Consider the following 20,491-nt stretch of genomic DNA (forward strand, 5'->3'; position numbering starts at 1 on the left):
AGGAGAGGAGGAAAATAGTACAGGTAAGAATAAGATGACAAAGTCTGAAAAATACCCAAGACTTAAGGAGACAGGAAGGGTAGGAAAAAGGGAAGAATAAAATTTAAGAGGTCTGGGTACAGGATTCAGCCTGCCTAATTCAAGTGGTCTAAACTGTATTTCAAATGTAGGAGCCTTTTGAAGCATCCTTCTCACATGATTCAAATCGATAGGGAGAGGTAGGTGCCTTGAGGATAAAGACCTCCAAGAGGAATATTGTGCTCCCTAAGTAGGGTTATCAGCATCTCCCTCTGGAGGCAAAGGCACCCAACTCTTTCCACCCAACAAGAGACCTTGTTCACTTACCTGAATAATTTGTTCTGTGGGCTCCTAACACAAAGTTAAGGTTAGGCACGCTGGCTCCTATACAAGGTCGCAACAGAATGAAGAAATAAAAACTAAGAGGAGAACTCAGAAACGAGATTTACGGTCTCCATTATAGGAGGTCTAAGGGCCTCTGACAGAAATCAGGGTTTCAGTGTCCTGTGGTGCACTGATCCTCTCTCTGAACGTTTATAATTATCTAAATTGAAAGATAGACAAATGGTAGTTGAAAGGGAGCTCCCGTTACCACCTCTTCAGATTTCAGCTTGGTGTCAGAGGTTGGTTTCATAGACAACACAAGTGATTTAGATCTGTATTCACCACATCAAGTCAAAGGCTTGTGCGAATGATCATTACCGTAAGATCCTTTGCACATCATAACTGAACAGATGCCGAGTCAGATTTCAACATGGGGCCAAATCTGTAATGGGTACAGGAATTAGCATTCTGAATTTGGCACCAACACCAGAATTCAGACTCAGGCTTATGGCTTTTATTTAAATCATGGAGATAAAACCAAACAATTTGAAACTGTTTCTCACTAGACATAATGGCTATTGGTGGTGGGAGGAAGAGTATTAATGCTAGAATGGTTGAGCATAAGGAGATGGCTGGGTTAATGGCCAGTTTGAACTACGTAACATTCAGTACCCACAGTATCTAGTTACATTTTAAAGGCTGGTAACTGGTTATTTGCCATTGTTCCCTGGAAAATCTCTGACTTGGGAACATCTATTAAGACTACTCCATCTGTAATATCGCACCACTCTGTATTTCCCTACTTTTTATGTCAATATTGCAAAAAGATTTAAAGCACCTGTAACAATAGCCTCCCTTTAATGGTGACTTCAGGTTTCACATGAACCATCATAACAAAGGAGAAAGTTTTAGGAATGCAGAACAGAAAAATCAAAGTTTCATGATTGACTGTCAGTTCACAAAAATCATCTGCATTTTGTTACTGTATTTGACTCAGCGACTCTCAGTCTCATTCTAAATCTTACCTGAAAACATCTCTTTTTTTTTTTTTTCTTCAGTCTATCATCTTTTTTTCATACTCCCTTCATTCATCGTTTAAATATGTAACGGCACTGTAAAGTTCTTCGGGGTACAATTTGCATAAGGTATTGTACAACATTTTATTCTTTTAGCAGAGCATACAATTTCTTTAAAAGACCAGAAGTAACAGAAAAGTGCAAGCACTATTTAACAGTGAGTCGCAGCTCCCATCGACGCAATTACAAATGGCAATAGTACACCCTAATTTATGATTTTGTGCAGACACTAACAGAATATGTATGGAAAAAATTACCATCTGGGGATAAGGTCAAAAGTAAATGAGCCATTTCAGAAAGCAAGGAAAGAATGTCCCAAACAATGATGAACACTGCAGTATGTTAGTTGTTTAATGTCATGTTGTAACTAGAACTAAAACTTACACTGTTTTTGTGTAGAAGAAAATATATGTGGATTCTATCATTGTAGGCAGCAGAGTTTCCAGAGTAGGCTCAGGGTCAAGTGTGAATTGAGTTATTATTTTAGAAATTTGAAGAGCTAAGTATATCTCCCGCTCCTCCAGCTACCCCCATCAATACAGTTTTAACAAATTTTATCTACACTCCCATTTTTTCCCCATGACTCTCATTCTCCAGCTTAGTCATACTGACATTTCAGGCTGTGGGGAGGGTTAGCTGAGATTCCATACCCAGGAAGCATTTGGCATGTGCATAACAAAATGTATCAGCCAGTTACACAAAAGCATAGAAACTCACACATCTGAAGTTACAAACATGCATCAGTGCTTTGCTAGACAGGTGTATTACTGAACTTTCTGTTTCAATAAGCCTTGTACATCAAGACATTTTTTTGGTCTATGAAATTACCCTAAGTTTTAAAATACAGAAAAATACAAACCAAAAAAAGGCTTTCTTTCCCACCAACCTGTATCTGAAGTACCACCAGATGTGCATCCAGGGCATTCTTCACCGGGAGTGCTTTGAACCACAATTTAATCTGTCTCTTTTTCTCAGCTACCTTCAGCTTCAGAAATCTGATCTTTTCATCCATAACTTGCATCTCAATATCTCCATTTCTACATAACATCTCTTGCAAGTTTATTTTTTCATATAAAATGCATAGTTCTTCTTCTCGATTTCTGAGCAGAAGACCACTGCAATAAGCCCAAAATGAAAAAGTAAAATTTAAAAAAATTTGACTCATATTCAATGTATTCCATTCAAGAACATAACCGGCAACCTTGAAAGATAGTAATAATCTGGGAAAATGTACCAAGGATTCACAAATATTATTTTAATATCATGACAACATTTTAAACAGGTAACAAAATAATTACAATGTGAAAATCAGAGAACAAACAATTGCAAAGGCTGATCTAGTCTCTCATATAATTTTAAAAGCTCTTCTGGCCTTCCACAGCATTCTTTTAAAAATGGATTAACATGATCAGGGAGCCTTACATCTTCTGCATTTTTATACCTTATCTGCGCACAAAGCACAAACAGAGCAGGAGGCTACAAGCTCTCAAGGCGTTCAGTAGCCAATCTGCCATATTTTTTAATACTAGTTCTGAAGAATGAACATCATCTCCAATGGAGAAAAAACATCTGCGTAATGCAAAGCAGCCCCGACATTGCAGTGAGGCAGACTGTTTAGTGAAACATTGTAGTGAGGCAGTCTTTTAGTATTCCTAATTTGGAGGGCTCAAAAGTTGAAAAATATTGTTGATTCATGAATGCCAAAATTAAACCTATATTACATCAAATTTACATGTATACCTCTCATTTTGTTGCTGAATAGCCCTTTCATATTTTTTGCGTAGCTGCACAATTTCCTCTTCAATGCAGGTGACCGTATTGGCAAGCCTCTCAAGATCCAGACACTGTTGCTTTTTCTTTTCTTTCATCTCATGCATGATTTGTACAATTTTGCAATAATCACTTTTGAGACTGTCTGTAATTGCTGCATTATTTGTATTCTTCAGATGTTGTTTCTGCAATTTTCTTTAACATAACAGAAAAGTAGGAAAGTTTTTAGTCCTTTCAGTTTGAAAGCAATTTCAGCAACTAAAAGCAGAGCTTAAACTAATTCCTCAAATACACAAAGGATCTTCTATGTCACTCTGCTTCACAGAAGCATTACAAGAAGTAGAAAGACACCCTGAGAACAGCTTCTCTCTGCAAGCTCTTTCCAGCTTGAAGAGAACTGGATTATGGCCCCAAAAAAATGCTATAAACGGAGCACTGCACTACAGCTCTTTTCTTCTCCACTGGGTAGCCCAAGGGGACATAAGAAATAAAGTTCAAGAGCAGAAGTGTAAACTGTGATGCAAAGTCTTAATGTGTAGAAATCCTGCCCTCCTATTTGAAGAGTGGTATTTAAATAATTTTGTGGTTGCGATTCAAAGGTCTCCAAGTTTATTGTTTATAAAACAATGTATCACAACGTTCACACAAGAAAGAAAATTATCAGGTTTCCCTGTTTGACAGATGAGAAAAAAAAAATCACAATGAAAGGTTAGTGACAAGATCACATTATAGACCCATAAAAATGAAGAACAGAACTCATTATTTCCAGCGACCTTGCTGCCACTAGATGATGGTCCCTCACCTAAAATACAGCTTCTTGTTGCCACACGGATCATTCATTTGCTCATGACATGGAACTTAGAGTTACTGCATCCGATTGTGGTAAGTATCACTTCTGATCAAGGATCACTACTTTATCTACACTGGGGAGATATTCATACAAAAACATACAAAAGAAGTAGTGAAAGGAGAAGCATAGTCTCCTGTTAAAATACAGAACTGCAGATGAAATATCCTGCCTCCCCTCGTAGGCTCCATCATTGCATTGCTGAATTACTCTGTATAAAGCGGTGAGCTTCTTTCTGGTTCATTTCCCCCATCTGTGTAACACTTTCCAGTTCCACAGGGTATTACTGAATTGAATTAAACTTCTGTAAAGCAAGTTTCAGACTGAAAGCATGACAGTATTGCAGAAATGCAATGTGTTATTAAACGTTTTCTGGAAAAACTTTCTCTTCTTTGGACTGATACTCTGTCCTCCAAATTGTGTAGGTTGCAGTTAAGTCAGTGATACTATGATACTAAAGTCAACTACTGGGATTAAAAATATTTTCCATAGGCAAGAGAATTACTGATAATTCAGTACCTCTTGCTAGTTTTCAATCTAGGTTTGCACAGATCAAAATACCTGTTGGATCTTTACTGGAGTAGGGTCATCTACAATAATTAGATATTTCTGCTATCTAGACAATGTATAACCAACCATCTTAGCCTTTTTCCCCGCCTCCTTTCACTACTAATAGGGAAGGCCTCAAAAATTTTAGCACAAAATGTCAGCTTGTGCATCTTGACAAAATCACTTAAATCACTGAAGTTCCACTTCTTTTCTAGGTACCTCCAGCATGACTTTGAAATCAAGCTACTCGGAGATTCACAATGTACTTTGAGTGAATGTATCCTGAATGCATTCTTTGGCCTGGTCGTGCAATTTTTTGGCACTGAAAAAAAAGGTTTTGGAAAATCAAATTACTTTTAAACTACTGAGTTTGGGCTGTGCTGTTTTGCATACACAGTTAACTATTCAGTAGCTTCCTACTTTCCCAGTTACCGATTTCAGAGATGTTGTTCTGTCTATATTGCAGAATATCATCACTAGGCTGACAAAAAGATGGCAAAAAGACATCTCCACTAAATAATGGTCTAGGAAAAAATAGTCACATGCACCCACTGTCTGCCTCATCCTCTTTGTTGTGACTGTAACCTTTCATTTGACTAGGATCGCCTGGAAATTGAAACCATGTTTTGTTTATCTGAAATAAACGTTATCCAATAAACTTCAATTTGATTTTGAAGCAAGAAACCCAGTTTGTTCTAATTTAATAATTAGACAGCCGCATTACTAGCTAGTGACTCATTTAATAGTACCATGCACCAGTCTATTATGGAATCACATATGTATCGGACCTTTTTGTCTAAGGATAAGCAAGTGTGAGTACATCAGTGTTGTTCATATTGAGTGAAATAGCATGATAATGCAGATACTAGAGGCTCCAGAACTGTGAAACAAAGGAAATGCAATGACAATTTATCCCTTCAAAGGACAGGAAAGTGAGAGAATAGCCAGACAAACTTCAAAAAAGCTTTGTGCCATGCAGTGATGCTCAAGCTAATTGTGAAGTGTTAGGGTGAGGAGAAATTGGAGCAGATTATGTACGGGTGTTGCTAAATGTCTTTGAATCAGGTTTTAAAAATCAGGATAATAACTATCAAGGATGATATAGGCATAGCTGAAGTTGGACTAGATTATCTCTTAAGATTCTTTCTAATCTTACATTTCTATAATTGTGATCTACAGCTTACTTAAAACTCACCTTTCCTTGGTTATAACAGTATTCCTTAACTTTTCTATTTCATTTCCTAGCAATTTCACCTGGTTTTTAATTTCACTTGCTTTCTGCTGAGCAGCGTGCACCAAATTTACACATTTATTCCTTTCATTTTGGATAACATCATACATTTTAGCAAATCCCTGGAGTCTGAAGAAATGACAAGTGTGAAAGAAATAATTATTATAATTTTATGCATACATTACTTGGATAAAAATTGCTTTAAAAGACATTTTTTAGCTAATGTATTATTATTATTTTCTTACTGTTTTTGGATTTCTCTTTTCCTCTTCTTATACTCTCTTATTTCAAGATCCTTTCTTTTTATTTCTTTAATAATATTTTGGAGTTGTATCTGAAATTTAAATAGAATTCATGAGCATTTTAGACACATCAAAGAAATATCTTCAAAGAAATGATTCAGAACAGCTATTCCTCTTAGACGAGGAAAAGACAGCAAGGCAAGATTATTCTAAGAACTTATTCTAATTATAATGAAATGCTTTTACTGTAACAACATTAAAGAACACAGTCTTTCTATGTATATTAAGCTTACAATGACTGTTATTAATGTAGATAATTTGATGCTGCATCTTAAAACGCTTGTTCCCTTGTAGCTGGAGTTCTACTGTTTCTATTAATCAGCCTCTCAGTTCCATCACTACCTAATTATTTGGCATACGCGCCACTGAAATTGTACCTTTTCAAATAAAATTTCTTTTTTATTCTTTTCTGGCTTTTAAGCAATCACTGATGCTTGAGTAGAATTTTGTTACAGCTCTGGACCTTTTGATTTCAGTTGTGTTCAGTCTTTAATAGCCTGTGTCATTACCCTTCAATGGACAGGCCTTTTCTCGCCTCCCACTGGTATCAGGAGGAGGAGATTGGTATTAAAAAAGCTGGTGGATGTTGGGTTGCAACTCTGGGCATGTGTGTGCGTTCATTACTTTGTACTGGTTTTTTTTTTTGATCTGTTTATGGACTGATTTTTATTGAAGGTGCAAAGCCTGACATGTTTGTTTACTCTATTTTTATAGACAGACAAAGATCCTCAAAGTGCTAGAAGGGTAGCTTATATAATTTATTTGAATACAGACATACATTGTGGAAGCATAAAGTTAGTTCCCATATACAAATGCAGTAGTTAGTATGAACTGTGCAACATCACAGCACATATATGATATTATAATGCCAGCAAACTGCAGGCAGCAAACCCAATGAATAGTCCTAGTTTCTGCGACCGTAGGAAAAGTTTTCTTTCCATCTTTCTTCACATTAATATAACAATTTACACCTGGAAATGTGTCAGGAAAATAAAAATTGCTGCCTCTCCTTGGAATGAGTAGCAGTTCCGTTTATCTTTTAATATCCATATATGTGTAAAATAAAACACATAGTTGTACTTCCAAGAATCTCAGTTGAGGCTATCTGCTTTTCTGCCTCTTTATTCCATAGGCTTGAAAGAAAATATCCTTTCAAATAACTTGTTTCAATTGTGGCATGATATTTTAATACACTATTGCACTGCAGCATAAATTGCCAATAAAACAACACAGTATCGTGAGCTTCCTGTGCTGTGATAGAAGTAAAGTGGGAAATGAGAGTCCATAAGGCTCTCCTCACTAGTAATTTAATTTCTCCATATACCAGCTTTGACTTTAGAAGAGTCTTCCAATTAAATGAGATAATTTTTTACCTGGGTTTTCTGCACATCCCTAGATTTCTGTTCCCTCTCTTCAACTTTGAGCCAAGTCAGATGTGCAAGTCTGGATAACTCATCTCTGCATTTTTCCTGCTCTTTGAAAAGCCGGCCTTCTTCAGCAATACATTCCTCTAACATGTGGCCATCCATACCTGACATCATTTCCTAAAGAAAATTAAATTCAATTCCTTATGCATCGATGCATCAGTGTTGGCAAACCCAAAGCTGGAAATACTTTGTGTTTATCTGCAAAGTATATATATATACATACTACATGGATTTTAAAAAAAATAAAATATTGCTTTAAAATACCAGCTGAAACAGCACGCACAATCCCTATAATAACATGTCAAAATATTTTATCACCTAGAAGCATTTCTGTTCCTCAGTCTAGTATGTCTTTCAGCTATTGCCCACTGGGCAGAATGGTTCCTTATGGCCACATAATCTTTAAATAACTTTATTGTCAGGTCTTGACATGTCCATTCTACACAATGGAAGACACTGAGCTTTCACATTAAGAGACCAAATTTAGATATTTAATGCAGAGCAAAGTATCTAGATGCCTAGAGTTGTTGGAGATTCAGTCAATACAGTCAGTGAACTCTAAAGAGCTATTTGTTTTACCCAGTGTAGGCTAACTTCTTTAGGAGGAGGTGAATGGATGGCTTCCTAGGCTCCACTGACTGCATGACTAGATTGTTACTGTCTATTGTGGCACATTAGATACATATCCCATACATAAGTAGTGACATGTAGATGCCGAATGTGTATGTATTCAAACACAAGTTGAATCCCACCTGATAATGCTACCAAATTCAAAGACAGCACAAAAAGAAAATGGATATAAGGGTAAGAAGACAAGGAGGTATGATCTTAAGAAGGTATGTCTGAAATATATTGCTGCTTCTAAAGTCATTTATGTAGTGGCAAGTACTAATACTCTCATAATTGAGACATCTGCATTTCAGCACTATAGATGGCTGTGCTGAGTACAGACAGACATCCACAAATGACAAAACCGTGAAGATGACAAATTATAATATACAAATGCTGAATCGTCCTTGTTTCAACAAGACACTGTGCCATATCCAAAGGAAATTTATACCCATCATATTTCTAGCTGAAATGTAGTTAATGATACTCATAAAGACTTAATCTAGAAAGTAGATTTGCTTTCTGCCTTCCAATATGTGACCAGTAACACCAAAAACTGTTTTTTAAATGTGACAAACAAGTGGTCTTTAAAATTGCACAAATACTATCACGTTTTCTCACCAGAAAGCTGCAACTAGAAACTCCCATAATTTTTTCTTCAAACAATCCCTTTATTCTCATGATTGAAAACCAACTATTATAGTGAAAAAGTATGAGAAAGCAGAACTCAGCACCTGTTCAGCTAAACTTCTCTTGGTCATTTCAATTTCCTTCTGCAGTTCTCGTCGCCTGTTTAATAATACTCCATTACTTTTAGGGATGGCTTCTGCCTACAAAAATAAACCAAGCACAAGTAACGCAAACAAAAGATGTGAAAAATGTAAACTGCAGATAATCTGTTTGCAGTAGTTACACACATTAAGAAATGAATTTTCTGTCTTGTTACAATAGCTAGTCCAAGAGATCTTACTTGAGTAGACTTCCTCAGCAACATATCCAAGTTTATGAAATTTTTCTTTTAAGAATGTAACTATAAACACTAAACTTCACAAAGCCCAGTTTAAGTACTGAATTTATAAGGGTTATGTTTTTCAGCAACTAAACCGCCATTAAAAAAAATAATCACAAAGAGCGACTGTGCAAAGATGTCACCTTCTAAGTTCACAGAAGATTTTCTGAGTGAAATTCTGATCTTACTGAAGGAAGAAATAGATTTACCACTGATTTTAATAGGGTCAATATTTCACAGCTGTGTAGATTTGATATCATAGTTTTTGCTTTTAGTTATTAAAGTAAGATTTTTCCTCCTTAGGCTCTAGAAAGTCAAAACTAACAACACAGTTATGTATTATTTTTTCTTGTACATTATGGGAAAATTTGTTTATTCAGTCAGATTTTAAAATGAAGCGTGTGAAGGAAGACACATTAGAAACTACTTTCTGATTAAAATATATCTGAACAAACCCACTACAACTACTTGCGTGATATAACTCATAAGGCAAAAGGTTGTATTGGCCTCACAGTGACTAACTTCACTTAAAAATTCTTTACGGTTATAAGTAAGTAAGAAATAAATACAGCAGGCTAACCATGCAGGCATATGTTGCCTGTCCATAATTGTAAATCTGCAATTCATACAGGTGGGGAAAAAATGACACTGAACGATACATCTGGAAGCTATTCAAAGGTAATACATGCAACCTCGTGGTATCTTTCTCAGATCTCAACCAGATGTTAGAGTTCAAAACACTATACCTCAACACAGATAATGAGATGTTTTGCACTTATGGTTTTCACTTCTGTGCTGGTTTTGGCTGGGACAGAGTGAATTTTCTTCCTAGTAGCTAGTATGGGGCTATGTTTTGGATTTGTGCTGGAAACAGTGTTGATAATACAGGGATGTTTTCGTTATTGCTGAGCAGTGCTTACACACAGTCAAAGCCTTTTCCGCTTCTCATACCACCCCACCAGCGAGTAGGCTGGGGGTGCACAAGAAGTTGGGAGGAGACACAGCTGGGACAGCTGACCCCAGCTGACCAAAGGGATATTCCAGACCATATGACATAATGCTCAGCATATAAAGCTGGGGGAAGAAAAAGAAGGGTGGTGATGTTCGAAGTGATGGCGTTTGTGTTCCCAAGTCACCGTTACGCGTGATGGAGCCCTGCTTTCCTGGAGATGGCTGAACACCTGCCTGCTGGTGGGAAGGCGTGAATGAATGCCTTGTTTTGCTTTGCTTGTGTGCATGGCTTTTGCTTTACCTATTAAACTGTCTTTATCTCAACCCACGAGTTTTCTCACTTTTACTTTTCCGATTCTCTCCCCTGTCCCACTGGGCGGGTGGAGTGAGCGAGCAGCTGTGTGGTGCTTAGTTGCCAGCTGGGGTTGAACCATGACAACTTCTGTGATAATATTATAAAATTAGATGCTGTTTACTTGCATTAAGGGGAGGGGAAATAAGAGGCACAGTAAAGAGCAACCCTTGGAGTTACTTTGGTTTCAGCTGCCAACTCTGAGACAGATTTGGTTTGACTTAGATTTGCTAAAAGGTCAATAAAGCCTAGTCTAAGCAAGCTGCTTTCACTCTTCTAGAAGGAGCAAACATGGCCTTTCTGTGGAGCATATATTAGTTACCACTTCTGCTGTGTAAAAGGCTATAGTGGCTGTAAGCAGGCATTTCCACATTTTCAACATGGGATTCTAAAGGTGCCATCAACTTCTTGAGTCTAAAAGTAAAAAGCTCATATAAACATCTCTAATCCATTAAGGACTTTTGTTCACATAAGACATGACTAAACTTAGGCACTTTTGGCTGTCTCTGTGGTGGCCTGACCGAAGAGAAGGCATGCATGGAGAGGAACAGCAGTTCTGCTCTGGGCTGGTGATAGCAGGAGCGGCCAGTTCTCTTTCACACAGAATGTCGGCGTTTAGCAATAGCTGACCTTTCACAATTTACAAGGAGAAAAACAGATTTGAAGGAAGTGTTCCTGTAATTTCCCTATTCTACAAACCAGTATTCTGCACTTAGCACATGATTTAAAGTAAGAGAAATTTGGGGAAGCACACTGATGTACTGCTGCTTCTGCAACCACATTTTTATACTAGCAATTAATTCTTGTGATTTTTTTTTTTCACTTGGAATCACACTGAATAAATATGAATCTGGCTTTTTAAGTAGTTAGAGGAACTTTAACTACTTAAAATATTTTAACTCTTCTTAGGTGTGCTCCTAAGACTTCCAAATTAAAATAGTCTCAAGACAGCAAAAGCCAAGCAGAATCAAGCTTGCCACTCTAGTCTTTTGTACTCCAGTACTGCATTTGAACTGACCATGCTGCAGAGGAGTGGTGATTTCACATTTGCTCTTCTAAAAGAGCCAAGAAAGGAATCAGAGAAAATGCAGAGTATGGGAGGATGGGCTAAACCAACTATATTGCCATGGCCTGTTTGCGTTAGGGTAGCACCCTGCAACTTCTGGAGTAAAATACTGCGTAGAGTTTCACTTCTATCTCTGCTGGCATTCCCTTTCCCCCACGCCTCACAATGGTGCTACTTGCAAGACACATACAAACCTATAGGATAATCTAGCGTTAGCACTGAGGGAACCCTTTGCAGTGCAACTTAACCTTTAAGGGTCTTATTACAGGTCTATTGCCCTTTCACACAGTGTAAAGGGGTTGGGTTGGGTTGGGTTTGGATCTCACCCAAGACAGTGAACTCTAACCACAGCTGTCGGTGAGTTATGGCATTTGATTTTAGCATTTTATGTTTTTGAACTATTGTGAGTCTCCCATGAGGAATATTTCTTCAGTAGGAACACAGGAAAAAAATACTCTTTCCCAGATTCTCTTAGCTGATACTGAACAGAAAGTCAGTATGAGCTTTAAGATCAAAGTCTGGAATATGAGTCAGTCCTTTAATCAATATTTCAGGAAATTCAACCTAAAACTTTTTTTGTGTAGTTGTAGAGCTTTCCTCCCTCCTCCCAAGTGGGCTTATATTACTAGGTAATTAATACACATGTGAATTCAGGAGAAATTTCAGGGGAGACAGAAAAAAATTTCTATTACTTACTAATATTAAATATTATTGAGTAATGTTTAGAGTTGTTTAAATAGTAAAGCTAAGTATGTGTGGGGTTTGATATCATATAGTTATTTTTAAAAACTTTACAGTAACGTAAATAAGACACTTTTTCTGCCCTGAATTGCTTAGAAGGACCAAGAAAAATGTCAATGACTCTGTGTATCTAGGTAGGAAACATCAAGTCCTTATGCTTTTAACTCAGATAATGGATATTCTCCTGTGAAAAAATATTCACCTGACTAAGCAAAATTAATTTCATAAGACTGACTTACAATTTAGACTAAGCAAGGAGCTAGTATAGGAGAAAAGCTTAAGAAAGAGAGAATGGAAGAACCAGCAATGAGATGAAGAGAATATGAAAAAGTGATAGACAAAGTAAATTGTTAAGAAATATTTGGAAGGAGAAAAGAAAGGAAATGTTTTGAATAGACAAGCAGAATGAGACTGCCCTTTAAAATCAGCATAGTAGAAGGCAGAAATAAAACAGAAAAGAGTAAATCAGTACGGAAAGATGAAAGGGTGAAATACTAATGCAGGGAGGAAATGAGGAAGGTGCAATTTGAGTGGAAAGGAAGAGAACATAGGGAATTATGTCATATCATTTAATACCAAACTTTATATAGTGCTAGTTTCCTGTCCCCTGGAATAATGTTAAATACATTATAAATTGTTTACAGTAATGTACAAACAACCTTCAAATTTTAAAAAGATGTATGATCATCTGGGAGTCAGGCAGTACTTGGCTCTATCTGTCTGCTACAAATTTCTTTGATGCCAATGGGCAAGTCGCTATATTATTTCACTCATAAAATGACCATAATCCCACAGTGCTTTACAGGAAGACATGAAGCCACAGTGTCAATATAATGTCCCTTGATAGTTCTCCTTGATAGGATGCTCCCATCCTAAAATCCATTTCTTAAGAATAGCCCAAATATATCTTGATGCAGTATTTTAGTACAGCCAGAGCACCTAGAAGTTTCTTTGTTAGTTGTAGCATTGTTGACACTTTTGTCCCCTTCCCCCTTTTAGGACCAGTCAAAAGATTTCATAGACAGATTTCTTACAAGAAAATTTAGAATCCTTATGATCAATGTATTCATACAGACCTCTAATTTGAGTCTGTTATGCTGTGACTTATCTTGTTCCAAGGAATCATAAATCATATTCAGCTGTAACTCCATCTTTTTTAAATTTCTCAGTTGTCTATCTTTCTGTGTTTGCTTGTGAATGAGAATATCATGTTGCTTTTTTTTCTCCAAGACACATTTATTTAAATTATCTTCCAGAGCTTCTCTATATAGACAGACACAGAATTTTAGAAACAGGTAACTTGACCAAGACGTGTATGCAAACAGACATGATCATTTTAACGGGTTTTGAGTACTGCATCATTATGGCTGAGCGGCAAGATAAACTCATAAACTACTGACACAAATTACTTAAAAGGTAACTTTTATAACTTTAATAAATGATAACATTCCTAATGATGTCAATGAGGTCTCACAGTCTGTTCTAGATGTGCTAAAAATTGCAGAGAAACTATTACTTACAAGAAGAAGAAAACACATTTTCTAGTATGAGGGAATATTTACATGTTCACTTCACTCAAACATTTCAATTTAAAGTGCCACTATCCTTTAATACAAAACTTCAAAGGCAAAAGCATTGTTGCTGAGCGTATGGCCATGATTACAACTACACATCTTCCTCTGCAAAGAAGGAATCATTTGAAGCTTGCAATCAACCTAACAGTTTATTTTACTTTACCAGGTATATATAAGCTCATAATTCAAGGGGATATTAAAGAGATAAGTAACCAGTCCCCACTGAAACTCAGGAGGACGTGGGTGCAGAAATCTATGATCCTCATTTGAAAATGAAAATACTGACATATTTTTTTCTTGCCTAGTTTACTTTCTGTGGGTTACACTGAAAAAAAAATATTTACACTGGAGAGAGAAACCCTCTAAAAGATTTCCCTTTCAGAACAAAATCCAGTTTCACTCTCCCAGGATTTTATCAAATGCTTATGCTTTTTGATGTTCTTCTTCAAGCCAGATCCTAGATTCCAGTAGTTTATATAAACATTTCTGAAGTCAGAAGCAAGCCTGATAATTTCTAGTCCGTACTGGTTGCAGCATAAAACTTGAAAACATAAGCAATACAGCAGAAAAAAGAAATAGGTCTATGAGAACAGAGAATTGTTCACTCATATTACATGGCTTATGTCTACTACTCTAACCTGTCTGATAGGACTGCTGATTCCTTCTCTCTGCTAATTTCTAGTAATTTTGTCAAAGTAATGCATTCTCGTTCTTTGCTTTCTAGCAAAATTTGTTTCCCATCCAATTCCTTCATTATGTCTTCTCTTTCTTGCAAAATCTCTTCAGTCCTTTTTTCGATGGCTTTCAGGGTACCGTTCAACTCTTTTATTTGGTTATTAAGGGCTTCTTTCTTCTTCTCTGCATCACTGTGGATATATTTTAACAAAACAGTAGGGGTTCACATTTCCACACGCATATTTAAATGGCAAAATGTAAGTTGCCAGTTTTCATGGACACACAAAATCATTTCAACACCACAACTATCTACATTATATGTTTGAAAGCAGGCTACATACAGTGAAAATCTTCAAATGCCAATACAGTTCAACAATAAAATTGAAGATGGCCATGAGACTAACAGGGAGCTTAGCACCATGAAAGTATTAAAAAGACTTCTAGTAAACTGATTTCTGTCAAAATTACTCGGTACATGGATGTGACACTTATAAATATTATTCCCAAGGCTGGAAACTCTAGTTAGTTCATTCTGTGATGCAACACAAGTAGAAAGACTCATTTAAATGCTTCATTAATAACAATCTACACAATGTACTAGCTTTTTAAAATTGCTTCTCTCTAACACTATAGGAAAAACTTCTTATATTTATGATAGCAGAGTTGCATTAAGCAGAGTAGTGAGGAAAATGTAGAAGACAACCATTACACAAGTTTTAAAACTGAGAAATTTAACATAGTCAAACAATTTGCCTGTCGGAAAAGGACCTGGGGGTGCTGGTCGACAGCCGGCTGAACATGAGCCGGCAGTGTGCCCAGGCGGCCAAGAAGGCCAATGGCATCCTGGCCTGTATCAGAAATAGTGTGGCCAGCAGGAGTAGGAAAGTGATCGTGCCCCTGTACTCGGCACTGGGGAGGCCGCACCTCGAATACTGTGTTCAGTTTTGGGCCCCTCACTACAAGGAGGACGTTGAGGTGCTGGAGAGTGTCCAGAGAAGGGCAACGAGGCTGGTGAGGGGTCTGGAGAGCAAGTCTGATGAGGAGCGGCTGAGGGAACTGGGGTTGTTTAGCCTGGAGAAAAGGAGGCTGAGGGGAGACCTCATCGCTCTCTACAACTCCCTGAAAGGAGGTTGTAGCGAGGTGGGTGTCGGTCTCTTCTCCCAAGTAACAAGCGATAGGACGAGAGGAAATGGCCTCAAGTTGCGCCAGGGGAGGTTTACATTGGACATGAGGAAAAATTTCTTTACTGAAAGAGTGGTTAAACATTGGCACAGGCTGCCCAGGGAAGTGGTTGAGTCCCCATCCCTGGAGGTATTTAAAAGACGTGTAGATGAGGCGCTTAGGGACATGGTTTAGTGGGCATGGTGGTGTTGGGTTGACAGTTGCACTCAATGATCTTAGAGGTCTTTTCCAACCTTAACGATTCTGATTCTATGAATTTCTGTATTACAAATAGGGACTGCAAGCAGGAGACACAGAAACTTCAGTGTAACCCTGTGCCTGAATAGGGTACAAAAAACATTGTTCATCTGGAAGGCATTTGGATCTGTGAGTGACCTGGCTGAAACTGCACAGTGCTAATTAGATTTTACACATACAGAAAGCAGCACGTCGTGCTTCAGGGGAGAAAAAACCCAACTACGCAAAACAGAAAAAGAAAAGGCTGGGTACTCGCTTACATTTTCCCAGTTGAAATATTAGAGACCAGAATTTACATCAGGAGCTTACAGCAAAGCACCTCTGACCAAAAAACTGGTACACAAGTATCAAGGGAGAATGATTATTTATCTCAGGCCAGACTGTTAGCTGTGAAAGCTGCTAGTTTCACTGAAGCCAATAGAGATAAGTTAATAAACAGTCACTGAGGACTAGAAACTGTAAAAAAGCCTAATCACTAGATTACACAGTAACATTATTTTCCATTAAAAACCTACTAAGTAGATCTGATATATAGTAACGCAGCATAATAAGATGGTTAAGCAATTTTTGACCAAGCTTTGTTCTAAATTTTTCTTTGTTGTATTTAAATTTACAACGTTTCACTGCATTTACTATATTTTTCAGTACAGTGCATGGATTTTAAGTGGATTATAGATGCTTTTTTAAATGTTTATCCTAATTTTAATCAACAGCTATACTCAACTGCCTCTGTAACAAATGGATGAAAATAAGTTATACATAGATATATTAAAAAATAATTATTTATTAAAAGCATACATTTTTTTCCGATTCACCTTCTCAGTTTCTTTTCCAAGTTGTGCTGGAACACCAAGGATCTTAACTAGCTCATCCTAGTGACAAAACAGAAAGGTTAGATTAATAGCCTCAAAATCTGGTGAGATTTCATAGAAGTAATATCCACCTAGAACTGCTGTGAAAATGGGCAGGAAACATATTTTCAAATTACTTGAGCTTGTCCCAGGGAATTGTAGCTGCTACTTTCGAAACTAAACATTGATATTTACCATTTCGTTATGTCTGCAAGATAAAAATTACGCTTGAGTATTATTAATACATCTGATTATGTTATCTATACCACGGAAAGGAAAGCGGCAAAGACCTGGGTATGTTTTTTAATTCTCAGCATAAATCTGTACTAACTTGGACCTGAGCATATGTTAGAGCAGCCTACAATAACACAACATAGCAAACATGTCATTATAGAAACCATTTTTTAATCAAAACCATGACTATTGTTATTTCCTAAAGAAGTAATAATGGATATGGCACAGCAGCATGTTTTCATATTGAAAAATGATGTAATATATAATGTAATGCCATCTAGTGAATTTGGAATGACAAACAACATCCAGAAGATTCCCTGTTTCCTCGGACAAAGCATGTACCCATATACACATACATGCGCACACACACACGCAGACATACATAAAGACAATTTTGTGTTACTTTTAAATTAGCCTGCTTCTCCAGAAGTTTTTCAATTTCTTTCTTATCTATTAACATCAGCTTTTGCTTGGATGAAACATCTTCCTTTATTGCATTAATTTCTGCTTTCCTTTGGATTAGTTCTTTGCAGAGCTCATCACAATTTTCTTTCAACTGTTTAATTTTCTTATCTGCTTCCTTTAAAAATGAAGTAAAAGATAAGATTAGCATTTTGCAATCTTGTGATATTACAGCATCATTAACATTGAACGATGATAATATTTTTTACAACAGGGTATGAAATATAATTTTTTACCAGATGTGTGTTTCTTCTATCAATAACCAGCAGAATTTTATTTCCAACAAAACCACATATATTCATCAGGATTTATGACTGCAAATGTTTTTTCCATACTCACATCCTAGAACCAAAAACCTGGAGGTACCTTTACATGCAGTATCCATTTGCAGTAAAAAATTTTCTTGAGTAAACTCGAGAAAATCCAGATCTTTTCTGAATCAGTTATTCATTGCTTGCCCTAGAGTTATCAAACCTGAATGATATAAAATAGCCTTTCCTATAAAATCTACCTCTTGATTTTTCTAAGTATTCCAGATTTTAAATAAACTCTAGAGCTGCACGCTGTGAAAACATTTTCATTGATGTTTTTGTATGTTAGTTGACAGAAAATAAAACATGGCTTTTCTCATGTTTCATACTTACCCTTTGTTTTGGAATTCTTTCATATTCATTTTCCAGAAGCCTTTTTTCTTCTTGCAAACTACAGGAAAATCAAAACAGAGCTAAATATATTAGTAATATAATAAATTTTACTATAATATAGTAAATAGTAAAAAAGTATGGAAGCCTATCTTGTGTTAGACTAAAATGTATGGTGAATTATCATCAGGGACAATTGAAAGTGTCCAGATTTAAAGGAAGGTTGTTGACTGGTAGCTGGAAGTCCTGAAAGACAGGTCGTACACACGCAGGTTTTTTCTGCAGTGCACACATCTCAACTTTTGAACCTGATTCTTCTTAGTCTTACCACCTCCTGCAGGGATGCATTTATGCCTCATTCACCCTTGTCTTTATACTAGCAGAGTATAACAGGTCAGACTGCACCCTACACCCGTAGTTCCTCCCAACTTCAGAAAACAAAATTTTAACATGGAACTGAGGCAAAAGGAAAGAGAAGGTGGGTTATAAATATCCACAGACACATCACACATCAAAGAAAGTGCAGTTGCTAGTGAGAAACTTTCTTCATCCTTTGAGTGAGTGCTCATGCACACATTCACACTGTAAACAACTGTAAGTGAAGCTCCTCAAATCTGAACAGGCTCCTGTGAAAAAAAATCCTGAAAAGTGACAGGGGATGTAGACTAAGTCAATGGGGTACAGTAGAAAACTAAATTGAATAGCCATGGTGATCTTAACCTATATCCAAAACTATGTTGCAATTTAATTTCAGACAAGAGAGACAGATGCTGAAGGAGGGAAGAAGGAGGAAAGGAAAAAATAGGAAAGCTCTTAAATCTTCTGGGTGTATTTTTAGTAATGTTGCCCTGAGAAAGGTGGAATGACTACAAAAGTGAAGCTGAATGAACAAGCTTCTCAGATTTACAATAGAGAGCTTCTTGGTGGCGGGCAGGTAAATACTGCCAAATATAAAAAATTAGCCCTAGTGAAGAAATACGTCAATACATCCCCAGTGCACGCATGGAACAATTCTGCACCCATAGGAGGTAAATGGGCTACAGCAGTCTGCATGCTGTCCCAACCAAACTGAACTTAATTAAGTCCTTGTTCTATTTATTGGGAACAAGGAGGCAGGTTCTTGCAATGTAATTAGTACCTATGATGACATTTCTGAGTCTCAGGCTATAAAGGAGTAAAGATGGCAGCTGGGGAATAGGTGGAACAGCCAAATCCTCTGTCCCAGATATAGCAAAGAATCAACTTCAGCACTTAAATTTGTGTTTGTAACTCCAGCTGGAAGATGTGCTGAGCCGGCTTCCTCAAGACGCAGGGCAGTTTGTTAGAATAAATAACTCTTTAAATAAGGGGAGTATTAACAGAAGGGGACAGGCTTTCATGAAATAACTGTGTCACTTAGGGCTTTAAACTATGGCAAGGGAGTCCTGGGGCAGCCCCACCTACCCAAAGCAACTACTACAGTTGCCTCTGAATGTGGTTGATACAGAAGAGAGACAGCTGACTGGTATTTCTTTTTTTCTCCAAAACCTTTCAGTGGCAGCCTAAGACTTTGCATGGTGGTGGTTCAGGTTTCAGAAGGTGGTGGTCATCGGGAGAGAGATCAGTCTCCTAGCAGCCAGCCTCATGGAGGATCCTCCCTAGGATCTTGTGCTCAATTCTTTATCAGTGCTGATTTAAGGTTCTTCCCACCCCAATAAATTGTTTCTTGTGTTCTGGTCCTCCAACAAAAGGAGCAAAGCCTATACCTGGAAGCCTAAGGCGACATCTTTCCAGTCAAGGAAAGAAAACAGTCAAAAAAGAGAACTGGTTTGGTGGTGTTGCAATCCAAAAAAAAAAAATCATGAAGAACAAGCTCTGGTTCAGATGAACAGCAAAGACAAAATAAAGGCACAGAGTAGATGCTGATTTACAGCATGTATGTATATTTGTATGGGCAGACTACAAGTATGCCTCTATGGGGACTGGTAAGTCTAAAAAATAATTTGAATGCCAGAGTGTTTGAACACCCACAAAGTGAATGAGTGTACAAAAAATCTTTCGAAGAAAAAAGCTGAATTTAGACCAGTCTTCCTCAAAAACTGATAAAATGAATTATTAAAAAAAGTTATATTGCAAAATCTATTATAACTTAAGAAATTGCACAGAAGAGTGAAGACAGACACAGGAGTATTTTGCAGGTGTACAGTACAAGTACATCTGAGTAGAAGGAAACACGATAAGGTGATTTCTTCTTTGCCGCAGTGGGGGTCAGGAACTACTCCTTTTATCTTCCACTGTTTAAAGTCAATGAGGGACAGCACAGGGAATAAACTGCATTGAAAACTGCGCTACTTTGATTCTATGATAGCAGCTTCGGTCTGCTC

The 20,491-nt window shown here is 37.1% G+C and overlaps 1 protein-coding gene across 1 annotated transcript in view; it reads right to left on the reverse strand.

Moving 5' to 3' along the window:
• Positions 1 to 20,491, reverse strand: part of CCDC146 (coiled-coil domain containing 146) — an 84,847-nt gene that overhangs the window by 9,825 nt on the left and 54,531 nt on the right. Inside the window, exons 5-15 of the mRNA XM_076364224.1 lie at positions 18,132 to 18,189; positions 17,429 to 17,605; positions 16,739 to 16,812; positions 14,485 to 14,712; positions 13,349 to 13,535; positions 8,888 to 8,983; positions 7,491 to 7,661; positions 6,061 to 6,149; positions 5,780 to 5,944; positions 3,159 to 3,383; positions 2,305 to 2,533 (exon numbers count right to left, since the gene is read on the reverse strand). Coding sequence (XP_076220339.1) covers positions 2,305 to 2,533; positions 3,159 to 3,383; positions 5,780 to 5,944; positions 6,061 to 6,149; positions 7,491 to 7,661; positions 8,888 to 8,983; positions 13,349 to 13,535; positions 14,485 to 14,712; positions 16,739 to 16,812; positions 17,429 to 17,605; positions 18,132 to 18,189 — 1,699 coding nt within the window. The remainder of the gene's footprint in view (positions 1 to 2,304; positions 2,534 to 3,158; positions 3,384 to 5,779; positions 5,945 to 6,060; positions 6,150 to 7,490; positions 7,662 to 8,887; positions 8,984 to 13,348; positions 13,536 to 14,484; positions 14,713 to 16,738; positions 16,813 to 17,428; positions 17,606 to 18,131; positions 18,190 to 20,491) is intronic.

This window comes from Aptenodytes patagonicus, chromosome 1, assembly GCF_965638725.1.
Source record: "Aptenodytes patagonicus chromosome 1, bAptPat1.pri.cur, whole genome shotgun sequence".
Classification (NCBI taxonomy): domain Eukaryota; kingdom Metazoa; phylum Chordata; class Aves; order Sphenisciformes; family Spheniscidae; genus Aptenodytes; species Aptenodytes patagonicus.